The 27,468-nt window shown below is 39.5% G+C and overlaps 1 protein-coding gene and 1 long non-coding RNA gene across 2 annotated transcripts in view; one reads left to right on the plus strand and one right to left on the minus strand.

Annotated features, from left to right (window-relative positions):
- The window catches only part of Kif11 (kinesin family member 11), a 43,232-nt gene extending 22,649 nt beyond the window's left edge, over positions 1-20,583 (minus strand). Inside the window, exons 1-11 of the mRNA XM_074078766.1 lie at positions 20,261-20,583; positions 11,825-11,957; positions 11,441-11,538; positions 11,276-11,354; positions 9,501-9,686; positions 9,260-9,384; positions 7,461-7,551; positions 6,982-7,224; positions 5,088-5,183; positions 2,149-2,237; positions 29-116 (exon numbers count right to left, since the gene is read on the minus strand). Of these exons, the coding sequence (XP_073934867.1) occupies positions 29-116; positions 2,149-2,237; positions 5,088-5,183; positions 6,982-7,224; positions 7,461-7,551; positions 9,260-9,384; positions 9,501-9,686; positions 11,276-11,354; positions 11,441-11,538; positions 11,825-11,957; positions 20,261-20,337 (1,305 nt within the window). The 5' untranslated portion in view covers positions 20,338-20,583. The remainder of the gene's footprint in view (positions 1-28; positions 117-2,148; positions 2,238-5,087; positions 5,184-6,981; positions 7,225-7,460; positions 7,552-9,259; positions 9,385-9,500; positions 9,687-11,275; positions 11,355-11,440; positions 11,539-11,824; positions 11,958-20,260) is intronic.
- LOC141424781 (uncharacterized) lies at positions 20,528-27,382 on the plus strand. Its single transcript, XR_012449690.1, has 2 exons — positions 20,528-20,911; positions 24,968-27,382. It is a non-coding gene; the product is annotated as an uncharacterized lncRNA (long non-coding RNA).
- The last annotated feature ends 86 nt before the right edge of the window (positions 27,383-27,468 follow it).

Below are 27,468 nucleotides of genomic sequence, written 5' to 3' on the forward strand. Positions count from 1 at the left end.
AACATTGAATACTGTTTTGAATGCTTACCCTACTTAGCTCCTCCTCAAGAGCACCAATTTTTTCAACCAATTCAACAATCTGTTCTTCTTGAACAGTTAATTTTCCATTCATGGCTCTAAAATAAAGTTTAATATGAATTTAACAGTTAATATTTTTTCTAAATCCTACAAAATGTTACAAGATAACACAAATATGGCATTACACAAACAAGTCTCCACCCTTATCACCATCATAATAGTACCTAAATGTTGATAAGCAATAAATGCAAATTGCAAAGAGCAATGTTTTCCAAGTTTGTTTCTAAATGGGCATAAAAAAAAAACCCAAAAAACCCTCCATTCTGCAAGAGAGAATCTCTGTCTGAGGGGAAAGGGTGTGTCTATTGAATTTGAATAGGTAAGGGTGGAGGGAGGACAGCAGTGGTAGCTGCTTGCCTTGCATGCAGGAGACTGCATTCAATCTCTAGCACAATAAAAATATGCTTTTTGAGCTAGAAAGCTTACAGAGAACTCCATCTCACTTAACGTAGAATAAAGGGATACAATCTAAGTGTCTGTAATCAGATTATAAAGTTGTCCCCTTCCCTCTAAATGCTAAATGCTAAGACTTGAAGTCATTCATGAGGCATTACAAGAGGAAGGGGTGAGTTAAGTGCTAAAAACACTGGGAAGACTGAATTAAGGTATATACATAGAGCAATATCCACATTCCTTCCTACCCCCCAACACACACACACCTGCACAGGACATCCTCCTAATATAACAATCACTGTCATGGCACCACATATTGCCTGGGCAGAACAGACATTTTGTACCAGACACTTCTTTGTTGTGGGGACAGCCTATGCATTTTAGAATGCTTAGTAATATGGCTGCTCTCTGGCCACTAGATGCCAGCAGTACTCCTGCCAGTGATAACCAGCCCCTAAAAAGTGTCAGCATATTGCTGAATTCCCACTAGAGGGCAACCTTCCCTCATTTTTGAGAGTCGCTAGTCCACAGTAAATACCTGAGAAGTTCAAGTTTCCTTCTCACCACATACTCAATTGAGCAGGAGTAATTAGGATCTGCAAACAGGCATTTGAGTGAAAATCTACATAGTGAACAGTGGGATCCTCAACTCTACACCCACTCTAATTGAATAGCAGCAGCCAGAGTAGTCTCCAAGCAGAAAACTGGGTGAACGGTACATAGACAGCTCTGTCTCTTCTTGCAATCTCACATGAATCAATAATTACAAATACAAAAGTTCCATGAAAGATTTTCTAAAAAGTGTTTGGTAACTACTTTTATTTTTAGGTGCTGGGGTTTATACTTGCTAAGCAGGCCTTTTAGCCCTGAGCCACACCCCGAGCATTCTGTTTGCTTTATTTTATGTGAGTAAGGTCTCACTTTTCCCATGGGTTTGGCCCTAGATTGCTGTCCTCCTATGTATACCTCCCACTTAGATTGGTTTATAAACTTAAACCACTGCACTCAGCATATTTGTTGAGGTGGAGATTTTACTAACTTCTTTGCCCAGGCTGGCCTAAAATCTTAACCCTCCCAATCTTTACCTCCCAGTAGCTGGAATGACAGGGTAAGGTTTTCCTGCTGTCCAGACAGGCCTGGCCCAGGCTGGCCTCAAACTTGGGGTCCTATTACTTTATCCTCCTGAGTGCTGGGATTATAGATGCACCTCACCATGCCCAGCTTTGATAACTTCTTAATGTCAAAACCAAAAGAGAGGTGGAGCGCTGGTGGCTCATGCTGTAATCCTAGCTACTCAGGAGGCAGAGATCAATAGGATTGTGGTTCGAAGCCAACCTGGGCAAAACAGTCTTGAAAAAGTCCATCACCAAAAAGGGCTCACTGACTGGCTCAAGGTGTAAGTCCTGAGTTCAAACCCGATCAACACAAAAAAGAAGCATTTATAAGTACTAAATATATTTTACAAATTGCTATATAAGTGAATTTTATTTCAATCTGCAAAGAGAAAATGCTTATTACAGGCATGGTGGCACATGTCTGTAAACCTAGCACTTGGAAGGCTGAGGGAGGAAATTCATGAGTTCCAGGCCAGCCTGGGCTACATAATGAGACCCTGCCTCAAAAAAATAAAATCAGAAGCTTTATTCTTGGAAATTAACTCCATAACCAAATGCTTACCTAAAATTTTCCTCAGAAATATACACTCCATTTTTCTCCCGGGCTGCAGCAAGATCTCGTTTCAGACGTTCTATCTCTTCTGTATACTCCTACAAAAGAGGAATGTTGCAGATGTCAATTTAGTACTTTTTTTTTTTTTTCATTCAGCTTGGGGAGCATATGCAACAAATAAAACAAAGTTAGCTTTTTATTTTTTCAAACATAAAAAAGTATGATAAAAAGTTACAGTTCTACTCTTAGTATCAATTTGTTCAGAAGCATCTTTGAATAGTCTTCAAATCTCCTTTAAATATACTCAAAATAAACTTCCTCTTAAACTGTCTTTCCAGTTACAAGAGTTATTACATAGCTAGTCATTAAAACTGGGCATACTGGCAGAGGGACAGATGAATAAGTCAACAGAACAAAACAGAGACCTCAGAAGTTGACCCACACAAATATGTGGAAAATTGACAAAGTGGACAACGTTCACTTTGAAAATGAAATGAAAAACGTTCACTCTGAAAAAGCCTGTGTGAAGACGATGAGAAGACATACTACAGGTGGGGAGAAAATATTTGCAAACCTTTGTATGCAGCAAAGTAGTAGTATAGAGAATATATTGAGAAGTCTCAAATCACAAGAATAAAAGAAAAATCCAATTAGAAAATGAGTCTGAAGACATAGACAGACATTTCACCAAGCAGTATAAACAAACATCAAATAAGCACATGAAAAAATGCTTAACAACACTAAGTAGAGAAATGTAAGCTCACCCACAGTGAGATACTTAACACCTATCACACATATCAGAATAGCTAAAATAAAAAGTAGTTACAACACCAAATGCTGTATGGATGTAGAGAAACACGTTGCTAGTCGAAATGAAAAACTGAACAGTCACTCTAACGGCATTTGGCAGTTCCTTAAAAAATGAAATGTTCAATTACATACAACCCAGAAAATGGACTCTCAATTACCCCAAAGAAATGAAAATCTGTGCTTACATAAGTGCCTATAAATTAATGTTAATAACAGTATCATTTGTAATAGCAAAAAACTGAATTCAACCGGTGCATGGTTACACATCACTTATATACCATAAACTATTACTCAGTACTAAAAAGGCCTATTGATACACATGACAAATTAGGTGAGTCTCCAGAGAATTATGTAAACTAGAAGAATGCCGTCCCAAAAGTTTACATGCTATACAATTCCCTTCTTTAACACTTTTGAAATGACAAGACTCTATATCTGTTCTATAGAGAACAGATTAGTGGTTAACAATGATTAGGGAGGGGAGGTTAAGGGGTGACAAGGAGGAAATTGTTATCAGAAGGATCCTTATGACATTTGCAGAAATGATCCAAATGTCCATTGACTGGTGAATGTATAAACAAAATATAATATTATTCATGTAATGTAAATATTATTCAGCAACAAAAAGAAACAAACTATTGATAAAAGTTAACATAAATTAAACCTCAAATGTTTAAATAAAAAAGTTAGGTACAGTCAGGTGGCTCACTCCTGTAATCCCAGCTACATGGGAGGCAGATATCAGGAAGATCATGGTTCGAAGCCAGCCCAAACAAAAGTTCTGTGAGACCTTATGTGGAAAAAACCCATCATAAAAAAGGGCTGGTAGAGTGGCTCAAGGTGTAAGCCCTGACTTCAAATCCCATTACCAAAAAAAAAAGCTAGGTGCAAAAGGCCAAATATTATGGTTCTATTTATTCTATTTATAGGAAATATAAAAGAAACACAAATCTATGAGCAGAAAGCAGATCAGTGAGTTGGGTTTGATGGCTCATACTTCTAATTCCAGCTACTAGGGAGGCTGGGAAAGCAGAGGTTAGGAGGATCCTGGTTGAAGATCAGTCAGAACAAAAAGGGAGAAACCCAATCTCCATCAAAAATCTGGGCAGGGTGGCTTGAGCCCGTGATCCCAACTATACACTGAGGCCAGCCCAGGCAAAAACTCAAGACCCTACCTGAAAAATAACTAAAAGCAAAAAAGGCCCCTGACTAAAAGGGAGCAAAGGGAAGCTATGATGATCAAAAGTTTCTAAAACTAAAGCTAGGCACCAGTGGTCAATCCTAGCTACTTGGGAAGCAAAAATCAGGAGGATCACGGTTAGAGGCCAACCTCTAACGTTGCAAATAGTTCTTGAGATCCCACCTGCAAAATAACCAAAGCAAAAATGGATTGGAGGTGTGGCTCAATTAATAGAGAGCCTGCTTTGCAAGCTTAAAGTCCTGAGTTCAAACTCCAGTCCCAACAAAAAGAAAAACAAAATTTTTTTCTAAAACTAGATTGTGGTATGTTGAAGAACTCTGTAAATGTACTAGAAATCACTGCATAAATGAGTAAATGCTTACAATAAGCAAATGTTTTGGTATGTAAATTACAACTCAAAGATGCAAATAAACAGAATTTATAATTAAATAAACGCAAATTTTGCCAAGGATACCAACCGAGTTATAAAGCTGGTAAACACATGAGCATTAGAAAAAAACATCTTAACATATCAAGCATTTAGTTTAAATCACTAGACAAAATGCCTACCACAAGGCCACAGGGGTTGAGAGCAGAGCTCAGTGGAAGTGTTTGCTTAGCATGTTCAATGCCCTGGGTTTGATCCCAGCAAAACACACACAAAGAATAATGACTGGAAGGGAAAATACACCTTTTGCTGAGCCCATGAAACCCCATCTCAAAAACAGTAACAAAAAATGCCTGTCGCACAGGGATGAATCTCAGTGGTAGAGTGCTTGCCTGGCAGACACAAGACCCTGAGTTCAACCCCCAGTAGCAGCACCATCACCACTACAAAAAAAAAAAAAAAAGTCTATCATAGTCAATTTAACAAATCTTTTTTAATACTGATTTAGTTCTGTTCCTTAAATTCACGTGTCAAACAAGATTACATTACTCCACAAAAATTCACAATTACCTTAATAAGAGCTTTTTTAGTGAGTTTCTGATTAACTTCGGGCTTATTCAATATGTTCTTTGCTCTATGAGCATATTCCAGTGTACTCAGAGTTTCCTGTCACAAAAAGGAAAGGTCAATTACTGAAGACATGAGGATAATGCACTTGTCACCCAGAATGTACTATTATAACTAACAAGTAATAATCTATGGTATATTTAATTTAAAAATCTATTCACTAAGATTATTATACAAACCTTTTTATGCTTCCTTTTTAACAACTTCTGTTCAGTTTATATTTTTTCAGTAATTTTTTTTCCCAGTGCGGGGGATGGAACTCAAGGCCTCACACATGCTAGGCAAACACTCTACCACTAAGCTACATCCCCGGCTAAATCTTTACCCTCTTCTTCAATTTCAAGGTTTTACTCTTATGATATTTTGACCTAAATAATTTTTGCCTGCAGACTAGTTTTATACTGATGAGTAAGCAAAATGTCCTATGTTCACATAATTAAATACTGTTCACTCAAAGTCTTGATACATGGTACAACAAGGATGAACCTTGAAAACATTGTGCTAAGCAAAAAAAGCTAGTCACAAAAGACTGGACGGCATCCTAGCACTCAGGATGCTGAGGCAGGAGTGTAAGCCTGAGCCAGCCTGAGCTACCTAGCAAGACCCTTTCTCAAAAAATAAAAAAGCACATAAACCACATATTGTGTACTTACATGAAATGCTCAGAAAGGCAAATCTATAAATATAAAAAGTGGTATACTTATATAAATACAAAAGTGGTATACTTAGTGGTAGCCTAGGGCTGGAAGTGGGGTAGATGAAAATGATAATTAACAGGTAACAATTCTGGGATAAAAAAATGTTCTAAAGTTAAGATTTTGATGAGGCTGCACAATTGTGTGAATACACTGAAATTATTCAATTGGTATATTTAACATGGGTGAATTTTATGGTATCTTCTTTAAATGAAAGGGGAGTTGGCACACCTTATAAGAACTTTTCTAGTAGCATTTAAAGCAGATGATAGTGGTGAGAGCAGACTTTACCATCTTTGTTGCTTCTCTTGGTTTTCCCTGTTCCCACACATTGAACCTCATCTCCAACACTCTCTTTTTTTTTTTTTTTTTCATTTTTCTTTTATTATTCATATGTGCATACAAGGCTTGGTTTATTTCTCCCCCCTGCCCCCACCCCCTCCCTTACCACCCACTCCACCCCCTCCCGCTCCCCCCCTCAATACCCAGCAGAAACTATTTTGCCCTTATCTCTAATTTTGTTGTAGAGAGAGTATAAGCAATAATAGGAAGGAACAAGGGGTTTTGCTGGTTGAGATAAAGATAGCTATACAGGGCATTGACTCACATTGATTTCCTGTGCGTGGGTGTTACCTTCTAGGTTAATTCTTTTTGATCTAACCTTTTCTCTAGTACCTGGTCCCCTTTTCCTATTGGCCTCAGTTGCTTTAAGGTATCTGCTTTAGTTTCTCTGCATTAAGGGCAACAAATGCTAGCTAGTTTTTTAGGTGTCTTACCTATCCTCACCCCTCCCTTGTGTGCTCTCGCTTTTATCATGTGCTCATAGTCCAATCCCATTGTCCAACACTCTCTTAGTAGCCTCTGTAGCACAGGCGCTCACTTCACCTATTCTAAGTTCTCAATGAACTATACACCAACCACCACTAACGACCCACAGCAATTATCTCTTGAAAATGTGTGGAAAAGTCATTCCATAGGTTAAAAATTCCGGTATCCCCCAGGATATGTCCATAAGCAATGTCCAGATTGTTTTATACTATAATCCAAAGTGCATGAAGCCAGTAAACCAACTTTTAAAATATGTGAGAGCTAAAAAAAGAATTATAATGCCTACACTTGCAGCTCCCTCTCAAAAAGCCTACCTCAAGATTGGAAGATGCAGGAGAAATTGTTGCAATTATAGATGTTTTTGTACGACCCCCAAGAGAATCTTGGAGGATTCTAGTTAGTTTAGACTCTCGATAAGGAACGTGAGGTGTTCTTTCCACAAGAGCAGTAATGACCCTTCCCAAAGTCAACAGGGATTGATTGATATTTCCAGCTTCCCGCGCCCTCTTATCAACAGCTCCAGAACGGCCAATGTTTTCACTTCCTGCAAGATCAACCTTTAATTTTAAAAATAAAAAGTCAATACATTAGATGTAGATTCAAAGAGTTTCACTCTTATATTGTATGTAGTGTGTTAAGTAGACAGCAAAATAAATTTTCTACAACAAATTTCTTCTCTCAGTACAAAGCTAATAACCAAGTAACTGCAAAACCATTGTGTATAAGTACAAAACTTCAAGGTGCTCTATGAGGTAGTCAAGAATAAAACAGTGGTATTGAGGTGAATGCTTACCAAGTTCAACTTTCCAATTTTAACAAGCTCTTCTCCATCAATTGTGGTCTCTTTCATATGTATTGTAACAGAAAAAACTGAGTGGGAACGACTAGAAAACAAGATCAAATTGTCCCTTCGTTACAATGTAAAACATTACTTGCTTTCTGTAAAATATTGAGAACAGGAAAGACCTAAATCTACAAGGGTAAAGAAAGAAATTTTCAGTCAGGAAATATCAACAAAATTTTGGAAGACAGACAGCAGATAGAACAATGCTTAGGTTTTTGATTTCTTGGATTTGCTGCCTGCAGGGAAAGCTACAATAAGAAGCTACCCAAAAATACCCAAAAAGAATTTTCAGGCACCTCTGAAAGGTGGATTTGGAGTGGGGTCAGGACATTTGCCCAGTGTGTCAGAGCAGATGGCTCTCTAACCATCCTTCTCTATATAAGAACCACTTGGAACAGGTTATTACCAAAAACTCAATAGCACCAGGCAAGCTATCAGATTACCCACTCCCTGTGTGGTGTCACCTACGCTCCTCTGCTTTGAAAAGTCACTCCCCCTCTTGAACAGCAGCAACAGTAAATAGAATGATTACTAAAACAGTACAAGATATGCCCATTAGACTAGAAAGTGTTCAAAAGTGTGGGAGACCAGTAACTAAATAGACTGAGAAGAAACTTTGACATGAGCATGGTCATGTCAAGGCCCTTTGTGCTGAGAAGGCACAGCCCCAAAGTGAGCAAGGTTCAGCAAGGCTGCCTTGCAAGAGGGGAGACTGAGGCAGTGCAAGTAGCCTTGACACGAGCATGGCTCTGTCAAAGGGCCTCTTGGCTGATAGGCAGGGACCTAGTAAGGGGAGGCAAGGTTCAGCAAGGCTGCCTTACAAGAAAAACAGGACCTGCTGACCTAGTCAGGATAGTCTGTACTAAATAACAACATACCACAGCTGTGCTGTTCCTGCAGCCTACACAAGTGAACCCATGAGAACTCAACCTGCATTTCACCCCACTTTTCCATATGTGCTGTATAAATAAATGTGCTTCGAAGCAGAGGATGTCGCCAGCATCTCTCATCAGGAGTATTGGATGCACCCGGCCCCAGCTTTTCTCTATGTCTGTCTTTGTGTCTTTTTTCTCAATCCCCAGTCACTCCCAGTCAGGTCAAGGGACCTGCTCATGCTGGCCATGAGAAAAAGTATGCCTTATGCTAAGTACTGACTTCAGCTTTAATCTGAGGAAAACAAAAATTATATAGATGACCAAAGACATTTTTCTTTTTTTTTTTTTTTTTCAGTATTGGGGCTTGAACTCAGAGCCTACACCTTGAGCCACTCCACCAGCCCTTTTTTGTGATGGATTTTTTTTTTGAGATAGGTCTCACAAACTATTTGCCTGGGCTGGCTTCAAAACGTGATCCTCCTGATCTCTGCCTCCTGAGTAGCTAGGATTACAGCCGTGAGCCACCAGCACCTGGCTGACATTTTCCCTTTTTTGTATTAATGGGAATATCATTATATTATTGCCATTGATGGTGGAGAATTGGTTAATTTCTTCTTTGGACTTTTCATATTATTTTAAAATTTCATAAGTATATTTTTTAAAAAAAAATTACCTAATCACCTTCACCAACCCTAATTTGACTTTCCCTAAGTTCCTGATATTTATTAAAAAGAAAATGGAGGGCTAGCATGGTAGCTCAAGTGGAGGAGCACCTGGCAACGAAGCATGAGTCCCAGAGTTCAAACCCCAGTACAGCCAAAAAAAAAAAAAAAAAAACGAAATGGAGCTGGGGAAGAAATTGTGGCTTTTTACCTAGAGTACGCATTCATCAAAGTTGCTGCAGTTGTCCTTTTTGCTGCTCCCTTCTCCAAAATTTGATAGACTTCATCCTTATTGTGTACTGTAATTTCTTCTAAACCTTTGATTATCACTCCCCTCTGGCCAAATATTAAAAGAACATCCATTAGATTGCTTTGTTTTATTAAAGTACAGTGACGTCTAAAAAGGCTCACACATTAAAATTTGGAAACATATCATTCTCAAAGACAGTTACCTTGTTACGAGGATCATCAAACATCTGTAGTCTCTCAGAAACATCAGAAGATGGATTAAGGAGATCAAAAAGTTCTTCGTTATAGATTTCCAACAGAGATACTTTGACTGAAAATTCAGTACCACTATCAGTAAGTTTCTCAAAAATCTGATGAAGAGTACGTGGAATTATACCAGCCAAAGGATCCTGAAATTACAGTATTAATAAAGATTAAAATAAAGAAAGAATGCTATTCACTACAGCAGTTAAAACATAATAGAGCCTCATTTATAGTACATTTATTTATTTTCAGTATTATGAAACGCTGAAAATAAATAAATAAATGTCATGAATGCTAAGTAAGTATTCTCCCACTGAGCTAGACTCCCAGCCCTTTTTCTATATTTTTTATTTTGATACAAGTTCTCACTAAATTGCCCAGATGGGCCTTGAACTTGTGATCTGCCTGCTTTAGCCACCCAAGTAGCTGGGATTACCACTATCTATGTACTACACAGCCAATTACAGCATATAACCTAAGTACAGTTAGCTTTCTATGTCCACTGGTTCTGCATTCTACCAATTATAAAAAGAAAATATTTTTAAAAATATTTTATCTGTATTCAATATGTACAGACTTTTTCTCTTGTCACCATTCCCTAAATAATGAAGTGTAACGACTATTTACATAGCATTTACATTGTACTAGGTATTACAGGTAATCTAGAGAAGATTTAAGGTATATGGGAGGATGCACCTAGGTTATATGCATATACTGTGCCATTAGATAAAAGGCTCTTGAGCATCTCCAGATTTTGGTGTGCATGTATGTGTGTCCTAGAACCAACCTCCCTCCCCTACCACCGTGGATATTGTAGGACAACTATATGCCAAAGCAAATTAAAAAATAACAACAAAACCTTAACCTGATGTTAGAAAAGTCAAGCGATTAAACAGTCTGGGTTACTAAAATCAACAGTCTAAAAATATCAAATGGGAAATTATGTGCCATCCTGAGTACCATGATGAAATCTTGCACCATTCAGCCAGGGACATGAATCATCCCTTTGTCATGTATTCACACAATATATGCTGCCCACCTGTTGGCCACTCTCCATAGCCCTATTGGTTATCAGATCAACTGTCTTCATATGGCAGTTCAAGTAACTCTTACTTTACTCAATAATGGCCCTAAAGCACAATAATAGTGATCTGGCAATTCCGATATACCAAAGAGAAGCTATAAATTGCTTCCTTCAAGTGACAAAGTAAAAGCATGATAAAATATTTGGAGAGACACACAGAGGAAAACCCATGTTCGCATAACTTTTATTTCAGTATTTTGTTATATAATTTTATTTCATTATTGTTGGCAATCTCTTACTGTGCCAAATTTATAAATTAGGCATCATCATGGGATATACCTAGGAAAACACATAGTATATACAGGGCTTAGCACTATCAACTGTTTTTAAGTATCCGCTCTGGGTCTTGGAACATACCCCCTGATGAGGGGGAAATCACTGAATTATGCTCAAACTGTACTGTCTGCAGTAGCCCTCTCTTTTATCACTTAATGGTGCTATACGTTATCTTGTATCATCCAATGAGAGTATTTTTCTTAAACAGGAGTCATACCATTTACTTCAGTTTTACAATTTTAGCGTTTACCCTAAATTCTTATTTGACATGGGTTCTCTAATCTTTTATATTTCAAGACAGTCACCTGTAACCAAGTTTTGGTCAGCTAAATTTTTGCCACATCAGAGAAAAAGTATGTTATAAACAATAAATACCTCCTCCCAGGTATACGCTTCATTAGGTGACCTTTCACCTTCCATTGTAAAGGTTTTCCCAGTGCCAGTTTGGCCATATCTGTCAAGATTAACAAAAGTAGAAAATCAACAACAAATACATACACTTAAACTTTTTCATCAACTTGAAAACAGTGTTTTGCTTACGCAAAGACAGTGCAATTGTAGCCCATAATAACTTCATCCAGAATCGGACAAACAACACTTCGATAAACATCAATTTGTTTAGTAGATGCTCCAAAAACCTATTAAAAAAAAAAAGATTTCTTAAAGAAAGCAAACTCAAAATTTCTCATTTTAGGACTGGAGGTTTGGCTCAAGCAGTACAGCACCTGCTTTGCAAGCATGAAGCCCTCAATTTAAATCACAATCCCACCAAAAAAAACAATTACTTATTTTAATAATTTTGCCTACTAGGAAACCATCTGAGAACTCAAAGAGACAACTGAAATTGTAAGTGTACATCACTTTCCAAGAGAAATACACAGAAAGGATAATTTTACATCGGGGATAATTGAAGAACGTAAATACCATATCAAAAGTGTACGTTTTCCTGGAGCTCTTGTCTGCCAGCCCTCCAGTTCGTACACTCACTTCTTTCCGAGCATGATCACATTCTACTACTGAATGGGAATTAGTCTTCCGCTCTGCCAGGTTAAATGGTCTATAAAAACAAATACAAAAAGTTATTCAAGAACTTTTAGTTAACAGGTTATCAGTGACACTTTCATTAGCTACAATGGTCAAGAAAAGAGTGAAATGTGAAGCTGTGACCACACTGTTGGTGATGTATATTAAATGAGGACTAGATGACACTGCTAAAGCAGACAGCAAAATTATAGGGGTCTCAGTTCCTAAAAAATTTTTAAAACTTTTCAAAGATATGTAATGTATTACAATTATAGCAGTTTTTTTAGAATAGATGCTAACATAATTTAAGATGTAAAAAATGCCTAGCTTATTTTTCAGAATTCTATTTCTACTATTCTTTTTTCTTTTTTTAATCTTTTTCTTCCATCCTTCCCTGCCTCCCTCTCTTTCTTCCTTCCTTGCTCCCTCCCTCCCTCCCTTCCTTCCTTCCTGTCTTTTCTTTCTTTGGTACAGGAGATTGAAGTAAGGGCCTCTGCTTATAAGGCAAGTGATTCTCCCTTGGCCCACACTCCCAGCCCTTTATGCAGTTAGTTGACTTTTCAGATAGGGTCTCCGCCTAGCTGGGTGTGATGTGTACCACCACACCTGGCCTGTTTGTTGAGATAGGGTCTCAACAAAGAGACTGGCCTTGAACTGCAATCCTCCTGATCTCTGCCTCTTTGAGTAGCTGGGATTACAGGAGTGATATTTTAAAGCCAGCAGGTGATATTGCAGGGCCCTGAGAAAGAGCACAGTAGGTGCATTTTTAAAATGTGTATGTGCTTAAGTGATCAGGACTCAAAAGAGAAATCAAAGGGGAAATTAGAAAATACTTAAGAGATAAATGAAAACACAGCATCCAAAACCAGTAGGGTAGAGGGAACCCAGTGCTAAATGCTAAGCAGTATATATAAATCCTGTATTAAAAACAAGAAAGTTCTCTTATCTTATCAACACTTTGAACTTTATAACTTAAGAAACCATAAAAAGAACAAATTAATCCCAAAACCAGAGGAAGGAAAAAAATAAAGATTAAAGATAAACTAGAAGAGGAAAAAAAAAAAAATCAATAAAACCAAAAGTTGGTTCTTTAAAAAGATCAACAAAATTAACAATCCTTTAGCTAAATGTACTAAGAAAAAAAAAAAGACAAGTTATTAAAATTAGAAATGAAAATAGGGACATTACAACTGACTTTACAGAAATAGAAACAATTAAAAGAGTGTTGTACACCAATAATATATAACATAGTCAGACAAATTCTTAGAAATACAAAACCTGCCAAGGCCAAATCACAAGGAAATAGAAAAAGGGAATAGAACTATAACTGGCAGGAAGGTTGACTTAATAGTCAAAACTCCTGACAGGGTTTGGGGATTGGCTCCTTTTCGGCATTCTTGCCTGCCTAAAATGCTCAAGATTCTGAATTTAATCCAAAACCCAGAGAGAAGAAGGAGACGGAAGGAGGGGAAGAAGGAAAAGAAAGCCAACAAAGGGACCTTGACCTTGTGATTTCAAAGATGGATTCCACCAAATATTTCAAAAAGAATACTAATTCTCAAACTTTAAAAATTGAAGAGAGAATACTTCATAACCCATTCTATGATGCTTGTATTACCATTATCAAAACCAAAGGCACCACATGAAAACTATAGATGACTCTCCCTTATGAATGTAGATTGGAAAATGCACAATAAAATACCAGCAAACTAAACTCAATAGTATATTTAAAAAAAATTATACATAGAACAAGTGGGATTTATTCCTAGAATGCAAAGATGACTCAACATACAAAAAATGACCAATGTACTATATGACATGATGAAAGAAACAACCCACGGGATTTTGTCAATTGATGCAGAAAAAAGTATTTGACAAAATTCAAAACCCTTTAAAACACTGAACAAATGAGGGCAAAAGTTTTAAAACATTGAGTTCAGAAATAATTTTTTGGCTGTGACACCAAATGTACAGGAAACAATAACAAAAAAGTAGACAAATTGGACTTTATAAAAGCTTAAAGTTTGTGTGCATCAAAAGACATTATCAGCCGGGTGCTGGTGGCTCATCCCTGCTCAGGATGCAGAGATCAGAAGGGTCTCAGTTTGAAGCCAGCCCAAGCAAATAGTTCGTTCATGAGACCCTATCTGGAAAAAAATTCTTCATAAAAAAGGGCTGGAGGAGTGACTCAAGGTATAGGCCCTGAGTTCAAACCCCAGTACTACACACACATTCAAAGAAATTAACATTCAGAATATATAGAGAATGCCTAAAACTGAACCAAAATAGCAACAAAATCCAACTTAGAAATTGGCAAGGGCTGGAGTGTAGCTCAGGGGTAGAGCATTTTGCATGCATGAATCCTGAGATTCAATCCTGGGGAGGGGCCTGTGGAGCAAAGAACATAAGTAGACATTTCTACATGCTTAATATCATTAAAGACACCAAAACTATAATGGCAGGCTGGAGATACAGCTCAGTGGTAGAGCTCTTGCCTAGCATGTGAGGCTCTGGGTTCAATCCCAGAACTGGGGGAAAACTATAATGAAATACCACCTCACACTTATTAGGATGTCTCCTATCCAAAAACCAGAAAATAACAAGTGCTGGTGAGGATCTGGAGAAATTGGAACACTTGTACAGTGTTGGTATAACCACTGTGGAAAATCGTATGTTAGTTCCCCAAAATTGCTAACAATAGAATTATCATATGATCTAGTAATTTCAACTCTGGTAAATACTCAAAAGAATTGAAAACGGGATCTCAAATCATGTTCCTAGAAGTATTATTCACAGCAGATAAAATACAGAAACAGCAAAGTGTCCATCAATAGATAAATGGATAAACAAAATGTACTACACCCATAAAATGGAATACCATGCAACCTAAAAAATGAAAACTGTGACATATGCTACATTATACTAAGTGATAAGCCAGTCAAGAAAAGATAAATACTATAATGTGATTCCACTTATATGAGGTACTTAGAGCAGTCAAAATCAGAGAAAAATAGTACAGTGGTGGTTGTTAGGGACTAGGGAAGAGGGAAATGAGGTATTAATGTCCAGTGGGTATAGAGTTTCAGTTTTTCAAGATGAAAAGTTATGGAGATGGATGGTGGTTACAGCTGCAAATATTATGAATGTATTCAACTGAACATTTAAAAATAGTTAAGATGAGCCAGGCACTGGTGGCTCATTTCTATAATCCTAGCTACTTGGGGAGGTGAAGATCAGGAGAATTATGGCTTGAGGCCAACCCAGGCAAAGAGTTCACAAGACCCCCATCTCCAAAATAACCACAGCAAAACTGTGTGGCTTAATTGGAGAGCATTCACTTTGCAAGCACAAAGTCCTGAGTTCAAACCCCAGTCCCACTAAAAAAAAAAAAGTTAAAATGAGGTGAGCATGGTGGTACACACCTGTAATCCCAGGAGGTGGAGGTAGAAAGACTTCGAGCTGGGGGCCAACCTGGCTTACACAGTGACAACTTGTCTCAAAAAAACAAAATAAATAGCTGGGCATCAGTGGCTTACGCCTATAATCCTGGCTACTCAGGAGGCAGAGATCAGGAGGATTGCAGTTTGAAGACAGCCCAGGCAAATAATTTTGAGACTCTATCTCAAAAAAACCCTTCACAAAAAAGGGCTGGTGGAGCGACTTGAGATGTAAGCTCTGAGTTCAAACCCCAGTACTGCAAAACAAAACCAAACCAAAATCAAATAAATGCTTAAGATGGTGCCTGTCATTCCAACACTCCAGACACTGAGGCAAGAGGACTGCATGGCTACATAGTGAGACCCTGTCTCAAAAAAAAAAAAAAAAAAAAAAAAAAGTAAAGATGGTAAGTTTTATAATGTGTGTACTTTATTATGAGTATTTTTAAAACCAGGAATAAATAAGGGAAGGGTGTTATTGGAAGGACCATCAGAAAGAGTCTGTAGCTAGATCACATAAGGAAGGATCTATAAACTTCAAACTGTAGGTCAAATCTGGTCCTTGCCCTACCAAACATCTAAGATTTTTACAGTTTTAAAGAGTTGTTCAGTCAGGCACCGGTGGCTCACAGCTGTAATCCTAGTCAGAGATCAGAGACTGAAGTTTGAAGCCAGCCCAGGCAACTAGTTTGCTAGAACCTATCTCGCAAAAAATCCAACACAAAAGAGGGTTGGTGGAGTGGCTCAAGGTGTAGGCCCTGAGTTCAAACCCCAGTACTACAAACAAACCAAAGAGTCATTCAACCTCACACAGTGTTGGTGGGGAATGCAAATTAGTATAACCACTATGGAAAGCAGTATGGAAGAGCCTAAAAAAACTAAAAATAGAACTGCCATTTGATCCAGCAATACCATTCCCAGGGATATAACCACAGGAATGTAAGTCAGCTTACAATAAAGGCCCTTCCACAAACATGTTATTGCAGCATTATTCACAATAGCTAAGCTATGGAAGCAGCCAAGATGCCCCACTACTGATGAATGGATTAAGTAAATGTGATATTTATACATAATGGAATTTTATTCAGCCACAAAGAAGAGTGAAATTTTGTCATTTGCAGGTGAATAGATGGAACTGGAGAACATCATCTTAAAGTGAAGTTAGCCAGGTTCAGAAAACCAAAGACCGCATGTTTTCTTTCACATGTGGAATATAGACCTAATACAAATAAAGCAATGTTATGAAAAACAGGTCATGCTAAGGGGAGGTCACATGTGAGAGGGGGAGGGTAAAAGGAAGTTAAGAAGGTGAATATGGTTGATGTACTTCAGTACAAGAATGGATATAGAATTTTTAAACCTGTTGAATTACCATAAGAAGGGGACTAAGGTAGAAAGGAGAAAAATGGAGGAATTGAACCAATTCAGGTTATAATACATATACACATGGAAATGTCAACAAGGAAACTCCCTGTATAGCTATTTAAACAAACAAAAAATGTCATCTTTATTTTTTTTTACAAAAAACGGAGAACAAGTCCTGTCTGGGGAGGAGGAGTACCAGTGCGGGGAAAGAGAGTGTGGGTAAAGGGTGTAGGAAGATGAATATGGTGTTAATATTGTGTACACATATATGCAAATGGAAAAATGAGACCTGTTGAAACTATTCCAGGAATGGTTATGGGGGATAAAGGAGAATGATGGAAGGGGTAAATTCAAGTATGATTTATTATAAGAACTTCTGTAAATGCCACAATGTACCCCCACCACAACAATAAAAAATAAAAGAAAAAAAGTTGTTCAAAAATCAAGCTAGAGAATATGGGACAGAAGCTACATGTGTCCTGCAAAGCCTACAGTATTTAAATAAGTGTTTCTTTAGGCCCTTTACAGACAAGGTTTGCCAAGTCCTGAGAGCCTCTTATGTTGTTTACTAGAGCTTAATGACAGACTTACACCAGGAAGGCTATTTGATATTCTAACCAGAAAAAACAAACAAAACTATACAACCTAAGCACTTTTCGTTGGTGATAATGAAAAGAACCCTACAATTTAAGGCAGGGCTTAAAGTGTGAGTGCAATAAACACCAAGTTCAAGATACAGGTTAACTATGGGTAGAGAAAGAACTGGGGAGATGGGAAGGGGGTAAACAGGACCCTCCACCTATAGTGATTGGGTTTTTTTCTTAATCTGAGTGTGGATACTCAAATGTTTGTTACAGCATCACTTATAACTTCATATAAACCTGGAATATTTTGTAGGAAACAAAATGAAACAAATCAAAGGAAATAAAAGCACACAGAAATTGTAATATTACCTAGCTTTATTAAACAAGTAAAATAACTTAAAAACTTGAATTTGTTGACTGTGCTGTCGATTAAAAAGAAACCTTCATGGCCAGATGTGGACCACACCTGTGATCCCAGCTACTGGGGGAGTGGAGATGGGGAGGATCTCTGTCGGAGGCCAGAAAGAGTAAAAAGTTAGCAAGACTCCCATCTTAATCAATATGCCCACAGTGGCTTGCACCAGTCATTGCAGCTACCCAGGAAGCCACAGGCAGGAGGATCCTGGTCCAAGGCCAGCCTCTGACAAAAACGTGAGACCCTATCTGAAAAATAACCAAAACAAAAAAGGACTGAGGCCATGGCTCAAGTGGTAGAGTGCCTGCCTAGCAAGCACTGAGGCCCTAAATTCAAACCCTAGTACTGTCAAAAATTTTTTAAAAAGCGAAGGCTCCACTCAAGTGGTAGAGTGCCTGCCTAGCAAATGTGAGGCCCAGAGTTCAAAACCCAGTACCACAAAAAGAAAGAAAGAGAGAGCCGGGCACACGTGGCTCTGTAATCCTAGCTACTCAGAAGGCAGAGATCAGGAGGACAGTGGCTCGAAGCCAGCCCAGGCAAAAAGTTCACAAGACCCTATCTCAAAAAAAACCTTCACAAAAATAGGACTGGTGGAGTGGCTCAAGGTAAAGGCCCTGAGTTCAAGCTCCAGTACTGCAAAAAAAAAAAAAAAGAAAAAGAAAAAAGGAAGGAGGAAGGGAGGGGACAAAAGAAGGGAGGAAAGGGAGGAAGGGAGGAAGGAATCTTCAAAATAAGTAACTATTGACCTACTGTACTGATTCCTAGCTACTCTGGAGGCCAGCAGGGGCAAAAAGTACAGGAGACCCCCATCTCGACCAATGGCCAGTCACAGTGATGTGTATCTGCATCCCAGCTACACCTAGGAGGATGGCAATCTAGCATGAAGCGGACCCTATCTCTAAAATCAAGTGGCAGAGGGCCTGCTTAGCAAGAGCAAGGACCTGAGTTCAACTTTCAGTACCACAAAAAAAAAGTATTAATAAAACAAAAGCCCCAGAGTGCAGCTGGTGTTGCTGGCTAGATGAATATACCACCAAATTTCCTCTCTGGCACCTAGTTTAAAAACCTGGTCATCACCTTTGATATATATACTTCAAGTCATAAAACCTAAAAAGTTTGTTGATGCAGGCTTTTTAAAAATAGCCTTTTAATTTTAGAATACTTTGGATTTGCAGTTGCTATTGCAACTTTTAACAGCAACAAAAACAGACACACAAAGTACAAATACACTAATATACTGTGGAGAACCCCTAAAAAGTTGAACAAATCAATCACTAATTAAGCAGCAGTTTCAACAAATATGTTCTTCCTCTACTAGCTCATTTTTAAATTGAGAAGTAGGGTGTGGGGTAACAAGCACCAGTATTCCTAGCTACTGGGAAGACAGAGGCAGAAAGCTCACTGGAGCCCACGAGCTGGTAGCCAGGCTGGACAAGATAGGGAGAACCCAAAACTTTAAATAAATATATTAGTGGGGATCCTGGATGTGTGGCTCCAATGAGAGCCACTTGCCTATAGGTACTGGGTTCAATAAAAAAAAAAAAAAAAAATCTGAGAAGTTACTTGGAAATCAGAGAAGAGCTGAACACCCCCCCCTCACACACACATTCCTCCCGAAAATTCTGTCCTTTGGTCTATGAACAAAGACAGATGAAGAGAAATCAACTTGCAGCAGATACCTACAATAACTAGTTTTGTTCTTCATGAATGCCCTATGTTAAAATTCAGGAATGTTCATGTGTTTAGCAGAGGTGAATAAGATAGCACATCTAGAAGAGTTAAAGAGAACTAGAACTAGGGATTGATTACTTTGAGGTGATGGAGATGAAACCCCAAGCACTAAATCTTCTGCAAAGTATGCAGCCTTATTTCCAAATTGACAAATTGTAGGGAGTAGCATCTAAAAGTGACACCCCAATCTTTGTCGACATTAGTTTAAAAAAAAAAAAAAAAAAAACCAGTAAGAAGAAAACATAGCCGGGCGCCCGTGGCTCACTGTAACCCTAGCTACCCAAGAGGCAGCGATCAGGAGGATCGCGGTTCGAAGCCAACCAGGGCAAATAGTTCGGAGACCCTATCTCGGAAAAAAAACCAAATCACAAAAAAGGGCTGGTGGAATGGCTCAAGGTTTAGGCCGTAAGTTCAAGCCCCAGTCTGCAAAAAAAAAAAAAGCAATTTTCAGTAAAGAATGATGATCAGCACTGGAGGTGTGGCTCAAGTGGTAGAGAGCCTCTGCTTTGCAAGCATGAAGTCCTGAGTTCGAACCCAATCCCACCAAAAAATAAATAAATAAAAAGACCAAATTCTCCTTGTGAACAGCAGCTTTAACTCTAGCCTCTGATACAAACATCCTTCCTTCTCCTCACTAACAGACCCTAAATTACCTCTCACGGCAACTGTTACCATTCTTATCCACGGTTCCACGGGTAACCGAGACCCAGACAGCGTTGATCCCCTTAGCAAACAAATCCCTCCTCCCGGGCCGCGAAAGAGGGAGCCCGGCGGCAGAGCCCGGCGCTGCGAATCCTCTCCCTACCTGCATCTCACCACCACCTGGATGTTCTTCCCTTTCTCCTCTTTCTTCTTCGCTGAGGAGTTTGGTTGGGACGCCATGACTGTCCCCGCCAAAAAAAATATGGGCTCTGTGGGCGCCTGCCTGCAGAAGCAGTCGCTCCTGCGCGGCCAGGAGCGTCGACGCGTGTAGCTCGGCGTCCCTACTCTCCACCTGAGACTCTGGCCGTGGCTACTGTCCGGAACCAGCCTGGGCCACCGAACCTCCAATCTGGTCTCTGCCCGGAAACCGAGCAAAGACGGACGAGCGCCTCAATTTGAAAAATGAGCGCAGTTGCCAAGCCAATAGCAGCGCTGACGCGCAAGGAATCTTGGGATGCGGTGTTGCCATCGGAGCTCCGCCCTCGGGGCGTGGCTCGCGGAAAAGCAAACGCCCGAGCGTAGGTGGTCGCCGCGAGGGAGAGGCGGTGGAGTGTGGTCCTTTACTGTGGTTTTGCTGTAGTTACACAACGTTGCTATTCACACCACCCCCCTGCCCAGTCTGCAAAATGGAAATAACGACCGTTTGTTAGAAAAGAGTGGCATGGACGCACAGGAGAGATCCGAAGCAAGCCACCTTCTCGGAGGCGGCGTCCAGAATAGTGTTGAATAGTATCGAATAGGAAGCGTTTAAGAGGTAAGGAATTAAATCTAGTGAAGCAGACATGGAATGTTATGTGAAGGATTCAGAATTTATCCTTCGTTTGATGGAAAGTCAGAGCTACTGATTCTGAGCACGAATGTTAGGTGGGATTTACGTTTTCAGGAAGGCGGCTTTGCGGAGCAGCGTCCTCAGCGTGCGGCACCCTGCGGCTTTAAGAGGGGCTTACGCCATCGCGCCCCCGGCCTACAAATCCCAGCGTGCCGTGCGTGCCGCACTCGCCGCGTTCCGCCGGCCCTTCGGGGACGCTCCACGGTCGTCCAGACTCTGCCTAGGGCAACTCCATCACTTAGGGAGTGGGGCCTGAGCCCGGGACCTACAGAATCAGCGTCCACGCTGTAGTTGGTTCCTGGAGTGGGCTTCTGTGCCGCGCTTAATCCCACAGGAACATAAATGTTTTAGCCTCTTAAATTATGACCAGATGCAGTGGAAAGCTCTCATGTCCTTGCTGTATTCCTCCACTTTAGAATCACCGACATGTATCCCGGAGCCGGTGGCTCACGCCTGTAATCCTGCCTACTTGGGAGGCTGAGATAGGGAGGATCGCGATTTGAGGCCAGCCCAGGCACCTAGTTCCCGAGCCCCAGTGTCCCAGATAACCATAGCAAAATTGACTGGAGGTGTGGCTCAAGTGGTAGGGCACCTGCTTTGCAAGCTGAAGCTCTTGAGTTGAAATCCCCGGTCCCACCAAAAACAAACAACAAAAAACCCCATCATCTATCTACCGGTCACATCCCTGGTCTCCTGCACTATGCATAGCCAGCTGTCCACCAATGAATTACTTCAGATGCTCACTAGCATCACAAAGTGAATATATACAAACCAGAGATCTTCATTCCTTTACCTCTACCCTAATCTTTCTCAACTGGACAGCACCCAGAAACTTTGGCTCCTCCATGTTTACTGCAGTCTGGCCCAAGGCTTTTATCTCATAAAGATATCAACTTCCTTAACAAGATTCCCTTGTACTCTTTTCTCCTTCCCCACCTGCAAGGTAAGAATCCTTTCAAAAACAAATCAGATTGTGCCCTTCATCTGCCTTTTAATCTTATACTAGTTTCACATTGTACTTGAATTAGATCCAAACTCCTGGCCACACTGTTTCAGCCCCTCACAATCTGGCCTTGCTGTATACCATCAACTCCAGAGCTTTTACACTTTACCTTATGTGGCCAGACCTTTGCCTTGAACTCTCTTCGGTAGGCTCTTTGCATGGCTTACCCATTCTCATCCTTCAGATGTCAACTTTCTTTAAAAAGGATTTTTCTAGCTATGGTGGTGGTGCACACCTGTAAACCTAGCACTGAAACGGCTGAGGCAGAAGGATAACAGGTTCAGCCTTGGATACACAGTGAGTTTGAGGCTGGGGTGTACTATATAGCTTCATAGGGAGACCCTGTACGAAGGGAGGGCGGGAAGGCAGAAGGGAAGAAGGAAGAAAGGAAGGAAGGACCCTTCCTCTGACCACCTTATCTAAAACATATTTGTTTTTATAATTTTCTTTTTGTTATTAATGTATTTTTTATATATGTGTGTATATATGGATGTATATATATTTGGGTGGAGGGACAGTGCTGGGGTTTGAACTCAGGGCCTCATGTTTGCTATGTCAGTGCTCTACCACTTAAGCCATGCCCCAACCCTGGTTTTATAATTTTCTGTCTCAGCACCATTTATTTCCTTCATAACATCACAATCTATAGTTACATTGTCTTTGTGTTGTCTTCCTTCCCTCCATAGAATATAAGTTTCATGAGAGACCCTGTGTTCTTTACTGTAATTTTTCCTGTTCTTTGGTGGTTTTTTTTTTTTTTTTTTGGTGGGACTGGGGTTTGAACACAGGGCTTCACACTTGCAAAGCAGGCACTCTACTCTTCAAGACAAAGTTCAAGCTGGCCTTAAACTTTTGATCCTCCTGCCTCTGCCTCTCAAGTGCTGGGATTACACGTATGTGCCACAATGAATGGCTCAAGATTTTTATTTTTCTTAAAACATGGACAAGTTAAAAATAAGTTGAATAGTTCTAAAGGCTTGTTAAAACAACAAAAAATTATGTCTTATCCTCCCCAAATGCCTTAAGAGCTCAAGTCCAGATTAATTCTTTTAGCTGTTTATTCTAGTATTAATACATTTTTTTATTGTTTTATTATTCATATGTGCATACAATGCTTGGGTCATTTCTCCCCCCTGCCCCCACTCCCTCCCTTACCCCCCCTTCCCTCTCCCCCCCACCCCCTCCATACCCGGCAGAAACTATTTTGCCCTTATCTCTAATTTTGTTGTAGAGCGAGTATAAGCAATAATAGGAAGGAACAAGAGTTTTTGCTAGTTGAGATAAGGATAGCTATACAGGGAGTTGACTCACATTAATTTCCTGTGCATGTATGTTACTTTCTATTTTAATTCTTTTTGATCTAACCTTTTCTCTAGTTCCTGGTCCCCTTCTCCTATTGGCCTCCGTTGCTTTTAAGGTGTCTGCTTTAGTTTCTCTGCATTGAGGGCAACAAATGCTATCTAGTTTTTTAGGTGTCTTACCTATCCTCATATATCACTTGTGTGCTCTCGCTTTTATCATGTGAGCAAAGTCCAATCACCTTGTTGTGTTTGCCCTTGATCTAATGTCCGCATATGAGGGAGAACATACGATTTTTGGTCTTTTGGGCCAGGCTAACCTCACTCAGAATGATGTTCTCCAATTCCATCCATTTACCAGCGAATGATAACATTTCGTTCTTCATGGCTGCATAAAATTCCATTGTGTATAGATACCACATTTTCTTGATCCATTTGTCAGTAGTGGGGCATCTTGGCTGTTTCCATAACTTGGCTATTGTGAATAGTGCTGCAATAAACATGGATGTGCAGGTGCCTCTGGAGTAACAGTCTTTTGGGTATATCCCCAAGAGTCGTATTGCTGGATCAAATAGTAGATCAATGTTTAGCTTTTTAAGTAGCCTCCAAATTTTTTTCCAGGGTGGTAATACATTCCTGTTTTTGTAAGAAATTTGTATAATGCTATTATCTTTGGTTGATGAATGTTAGCTTTATTTGTTCACATGGTAGATGAAGATTTCGTTCCAATGTTTACCATCCTCTCCACTTTCTCTGTGTCATATACCCCAAATTATAATTTTTTTATTAAATTGATAATCTGCATTTAGGCTGTTATGTCTATTCATAGTTGAGCATTTAACTTTAGTGACTGGACTAGAAGTTTTAATTAAATGCTTTGTGTGCATCTACTTCCATACATTGTACTAAGCATTTAGAGAATCCTTTCAGCCTGTACCTCATTTCTGTCAATTCTGGGAAATGGTTTTGAATTATTCATTGAACATTTCACTCATTTTTTCTTTTCTTTCTGGAATGCCTATGTGTAAATACTCGATTTCCACTTCCCAGCAATTACCACTATTCAATATTTTGATATATTTCTTCCAACTGTCTATATGTATATTTAAAATAAGTGAGATCAGAATTGACTATATAGTTTTGCATCCTGAATTAACTTAAGCGTTCTTCCAAGACCTTAAAAATTCTTCATAAACATCATTTCTATTTGTATGATCCTTTAAGGTTTTTGCGCAGGACCTATGCAGTTCCTTAGTGACTAGCTGAAGATAACATACTTGACTTTAGCCATGAGTGGCTAGAATTGTGTTAGGTTCTGTTACTGTGTATCTGGGAGTATGAATACTGAAGAGAACAACAGCAAGTCCGTCTGCATGTACTTATAAACTAAGGAAAAAGCACAGTTCACAAACTTCATAAACTTACAAGAACAGTGTAAAGATGCTTAAATGTAGAGTTTCCCCAAATCCAGATTTTGGTCACTGTTTTTAATTTTCTAATAGAATCTCAACAGCAAAGGTTAACTGGGAAAGAAAGACAAAGGATTCTAGCTAGTTCAGTTCCCTGCCTCCTGTGAGTCCCTGGAACATGCCAGACTGTATCCTATCCCAAGCCCTTGTGATTGCTATTTCCCATGAATGTTTTCCCCACTGTTCTCATGATCACCTTTTTACCTTTCAGACCACAATGGAAATGTGACTTCTTCAGAGACAACTCCCCAGCCACTCTCTCCTTTTACTCTTTCTCAGCACAGCAAAAGAAGATGTTGAAATTTTACTCTCATGCTTTTAATTCTTTGCCAAACTTCAGTATCTTTTCCTAGAGACCAGAAGGGAATTAGGTCCTTACGGGACTGTAAACAGAACAAACAGCATTCTGTGTTTGTAACTTTCAAAGTAGGCTCTTAAGGGAACAGCAGGAGAGGAGCCCCAAACAGGACAGTGAAGAAGGAGAAGCAGATGACCTCCTCTCCCCAACTTTTAACCATTCGGTGAGAAACTTCTGGCTGGGACTTTGGATGGAAAGAAAGGAATATAAAGGGAAGAAGTATATGGAGGTCAGAAGCTGAGAAGAGAAAAAAGGGGAAGAGAAGAGGCTCTGGAAAAGGGCCCTGATGTTAGAGTCAGTCCATGAGAAGGGCCACAAAAGCCAGCTCTCCATTGACAGCTGCCTGTCCAGTGCTCTGAAACATTGTTGAGTTCTCACCTAAATAGACTGTGGCATATACTTCCTTCCAGATGGAAACATGCTAAGGAGAGCCTGGTCTCCTTCCACCCTGAGGAGCAGAAGGATGGAAAGTCCCAGAACTGAAACTTGGGTGAAGCTGGACAACGGAAATCCCACCCTAGTTACCTTAATATTATTTTAATCACATTATGAAACTATGTGTTAGTTTACTTGTTTTTCTCAGTTTAAATCTGTAAGACTAGAAACCTGATTGCTCTTTTCTCTGGTGTATGCTCAACATTGAAAACAAGGCCTATACCCATAATATTTGTTGGACAGATAAGAGTGGTCTTAAGCTGAGTGCAGTGTTTAATACCTATAATCCTAGCTACTTGGGAGGCTGAGATCAGGAGCATTGTGGTTCAAGGCCAGCCCAGACAAATGGTTCATGAGACCCTATCTCCAAAATAACCAGAGCAAAATGGACTGGAGGTATGTGCATAGTATCTGCTTTGCAAGCTTGAAGTCCTGAGTTCAAACCTCAGTCCCACCAAAAAACCCCCGAAAGAGTGGTATTAAGAGCCAAGTGTGAGCCGGGAGCAGGTGACTCATGCCTGTAATCCTAGCTACTCAGGAGGCAGAGATCAAGAGGATCATGGTTCAAAGCCAGCCTGGGCAAATAGTTCACAAGACCCTATTTCGAAAATACCTAACACGAAAAGGTCTGGTGGAGTGGCTCAAGGTATAGGCCCTGAGTTCAAGCCCTGGTACTGCAAAAAAAAAGAGCCAAGTGTGATTCTCAGTGTTGCTTTAGAGACTTTTAAAGAAATAAAATCTTGCAATTTTTTTGTCTGTGTGTGGTACCAGGGCTTGAATTCAGGGCCTACACTTTGAGCCACCCCATTAGCCCTTTTTGTGATAGGTATTTTTGAAATAGGGTCTTGCAAACTATTTGCCCAGGCTGGGTTCGAACCGACATCCTCCTGATCTCCACCACTTGAGTAGGTGGTATTACAGGCATCCAGCTAAAATCTTGCAATTCTTAAAAAATAGAGCCAAGTGTGAAAAAAACAAAACAGAATAAGCAAATAGAAAAAAAGAGCCAGGTGTGGTGGTTCATGCCTATAATCCGAGTATTCAAGAGGCTGAGACAAAAGTATCACAAGTTCAGGGCCAGCCTGTGCTACATAGGTAAGAAACTGTCTCAAAAAAAGTAGTCTTGCCAGGCACCGGTGGCTCACACTTTTAATCCTAGCTACTCAGGAGGTAGAAATCAGAAAGATTGTGGTCCAAAGCAGCCTAGGAAAAATAATTCATGAGACCCTATCTCGAAAAAACCTGTCACAAAAAAGGGCTCAAACTGCAGTACCGAAAAAAAAGTAGTCTTAACTGTGGAAAATATGAATTACTGATTTCTATATTAATATTTCAAGTAGTATCGATAGAAACTTTAAGCAAGTATGCATCATTTAGGAAAACTCTTAATTTATAATTAATAAATCATTGACTGGGATACAGCTTACTGATAGGCAAGCTTATGCTTGCATAGCATGTGCAAGGCCCTGTGTTCCAAAAAATGACTTGTCTATAATCATTTTAAGAATTCATGTTGCTTTTAGGTATTTTATTACTGTAGACTTTTGCTCCCTTTTGTAGCACATATACTAAAATATTACTTTAGACTTAAAACTAATATGCATTTCAAACTTTTTGTTATAGAAAATTCAAACATATACAACAGCAGAGAGAACAGTATCCATTTTCCAGCTTTTATAATGATTGTTCCTGGCCAACGTTGTTTTGTCCATATTTTCTCCTATCCTCTCTTCCTCCACTGATTATTCTGAAATGAATATCACACATTCTATTATTTCATCTCTTAATATTTCAGGATATATCTCAAAGGACTCTCTAAAAAAAAAGCCACAACCTCTAACATACCTACAAATTTAACATAATTTAATATCAATTATCTGCTCCATATACCTACTTTTCTGATTGTCCCAATAAGAACC

Source organism: Castor canadensis, chromosome 7, assembly GCF_047511655.1.
Source record: "Castor canadensis chromosome 7, mCasCan1.hap1v2, whole genome shotgun sequence".
NCBI lineage: Eukaryota > Metazoa > Chordata > Mammalia > Rodentia > Castoridae > Castor > Castor canadensis.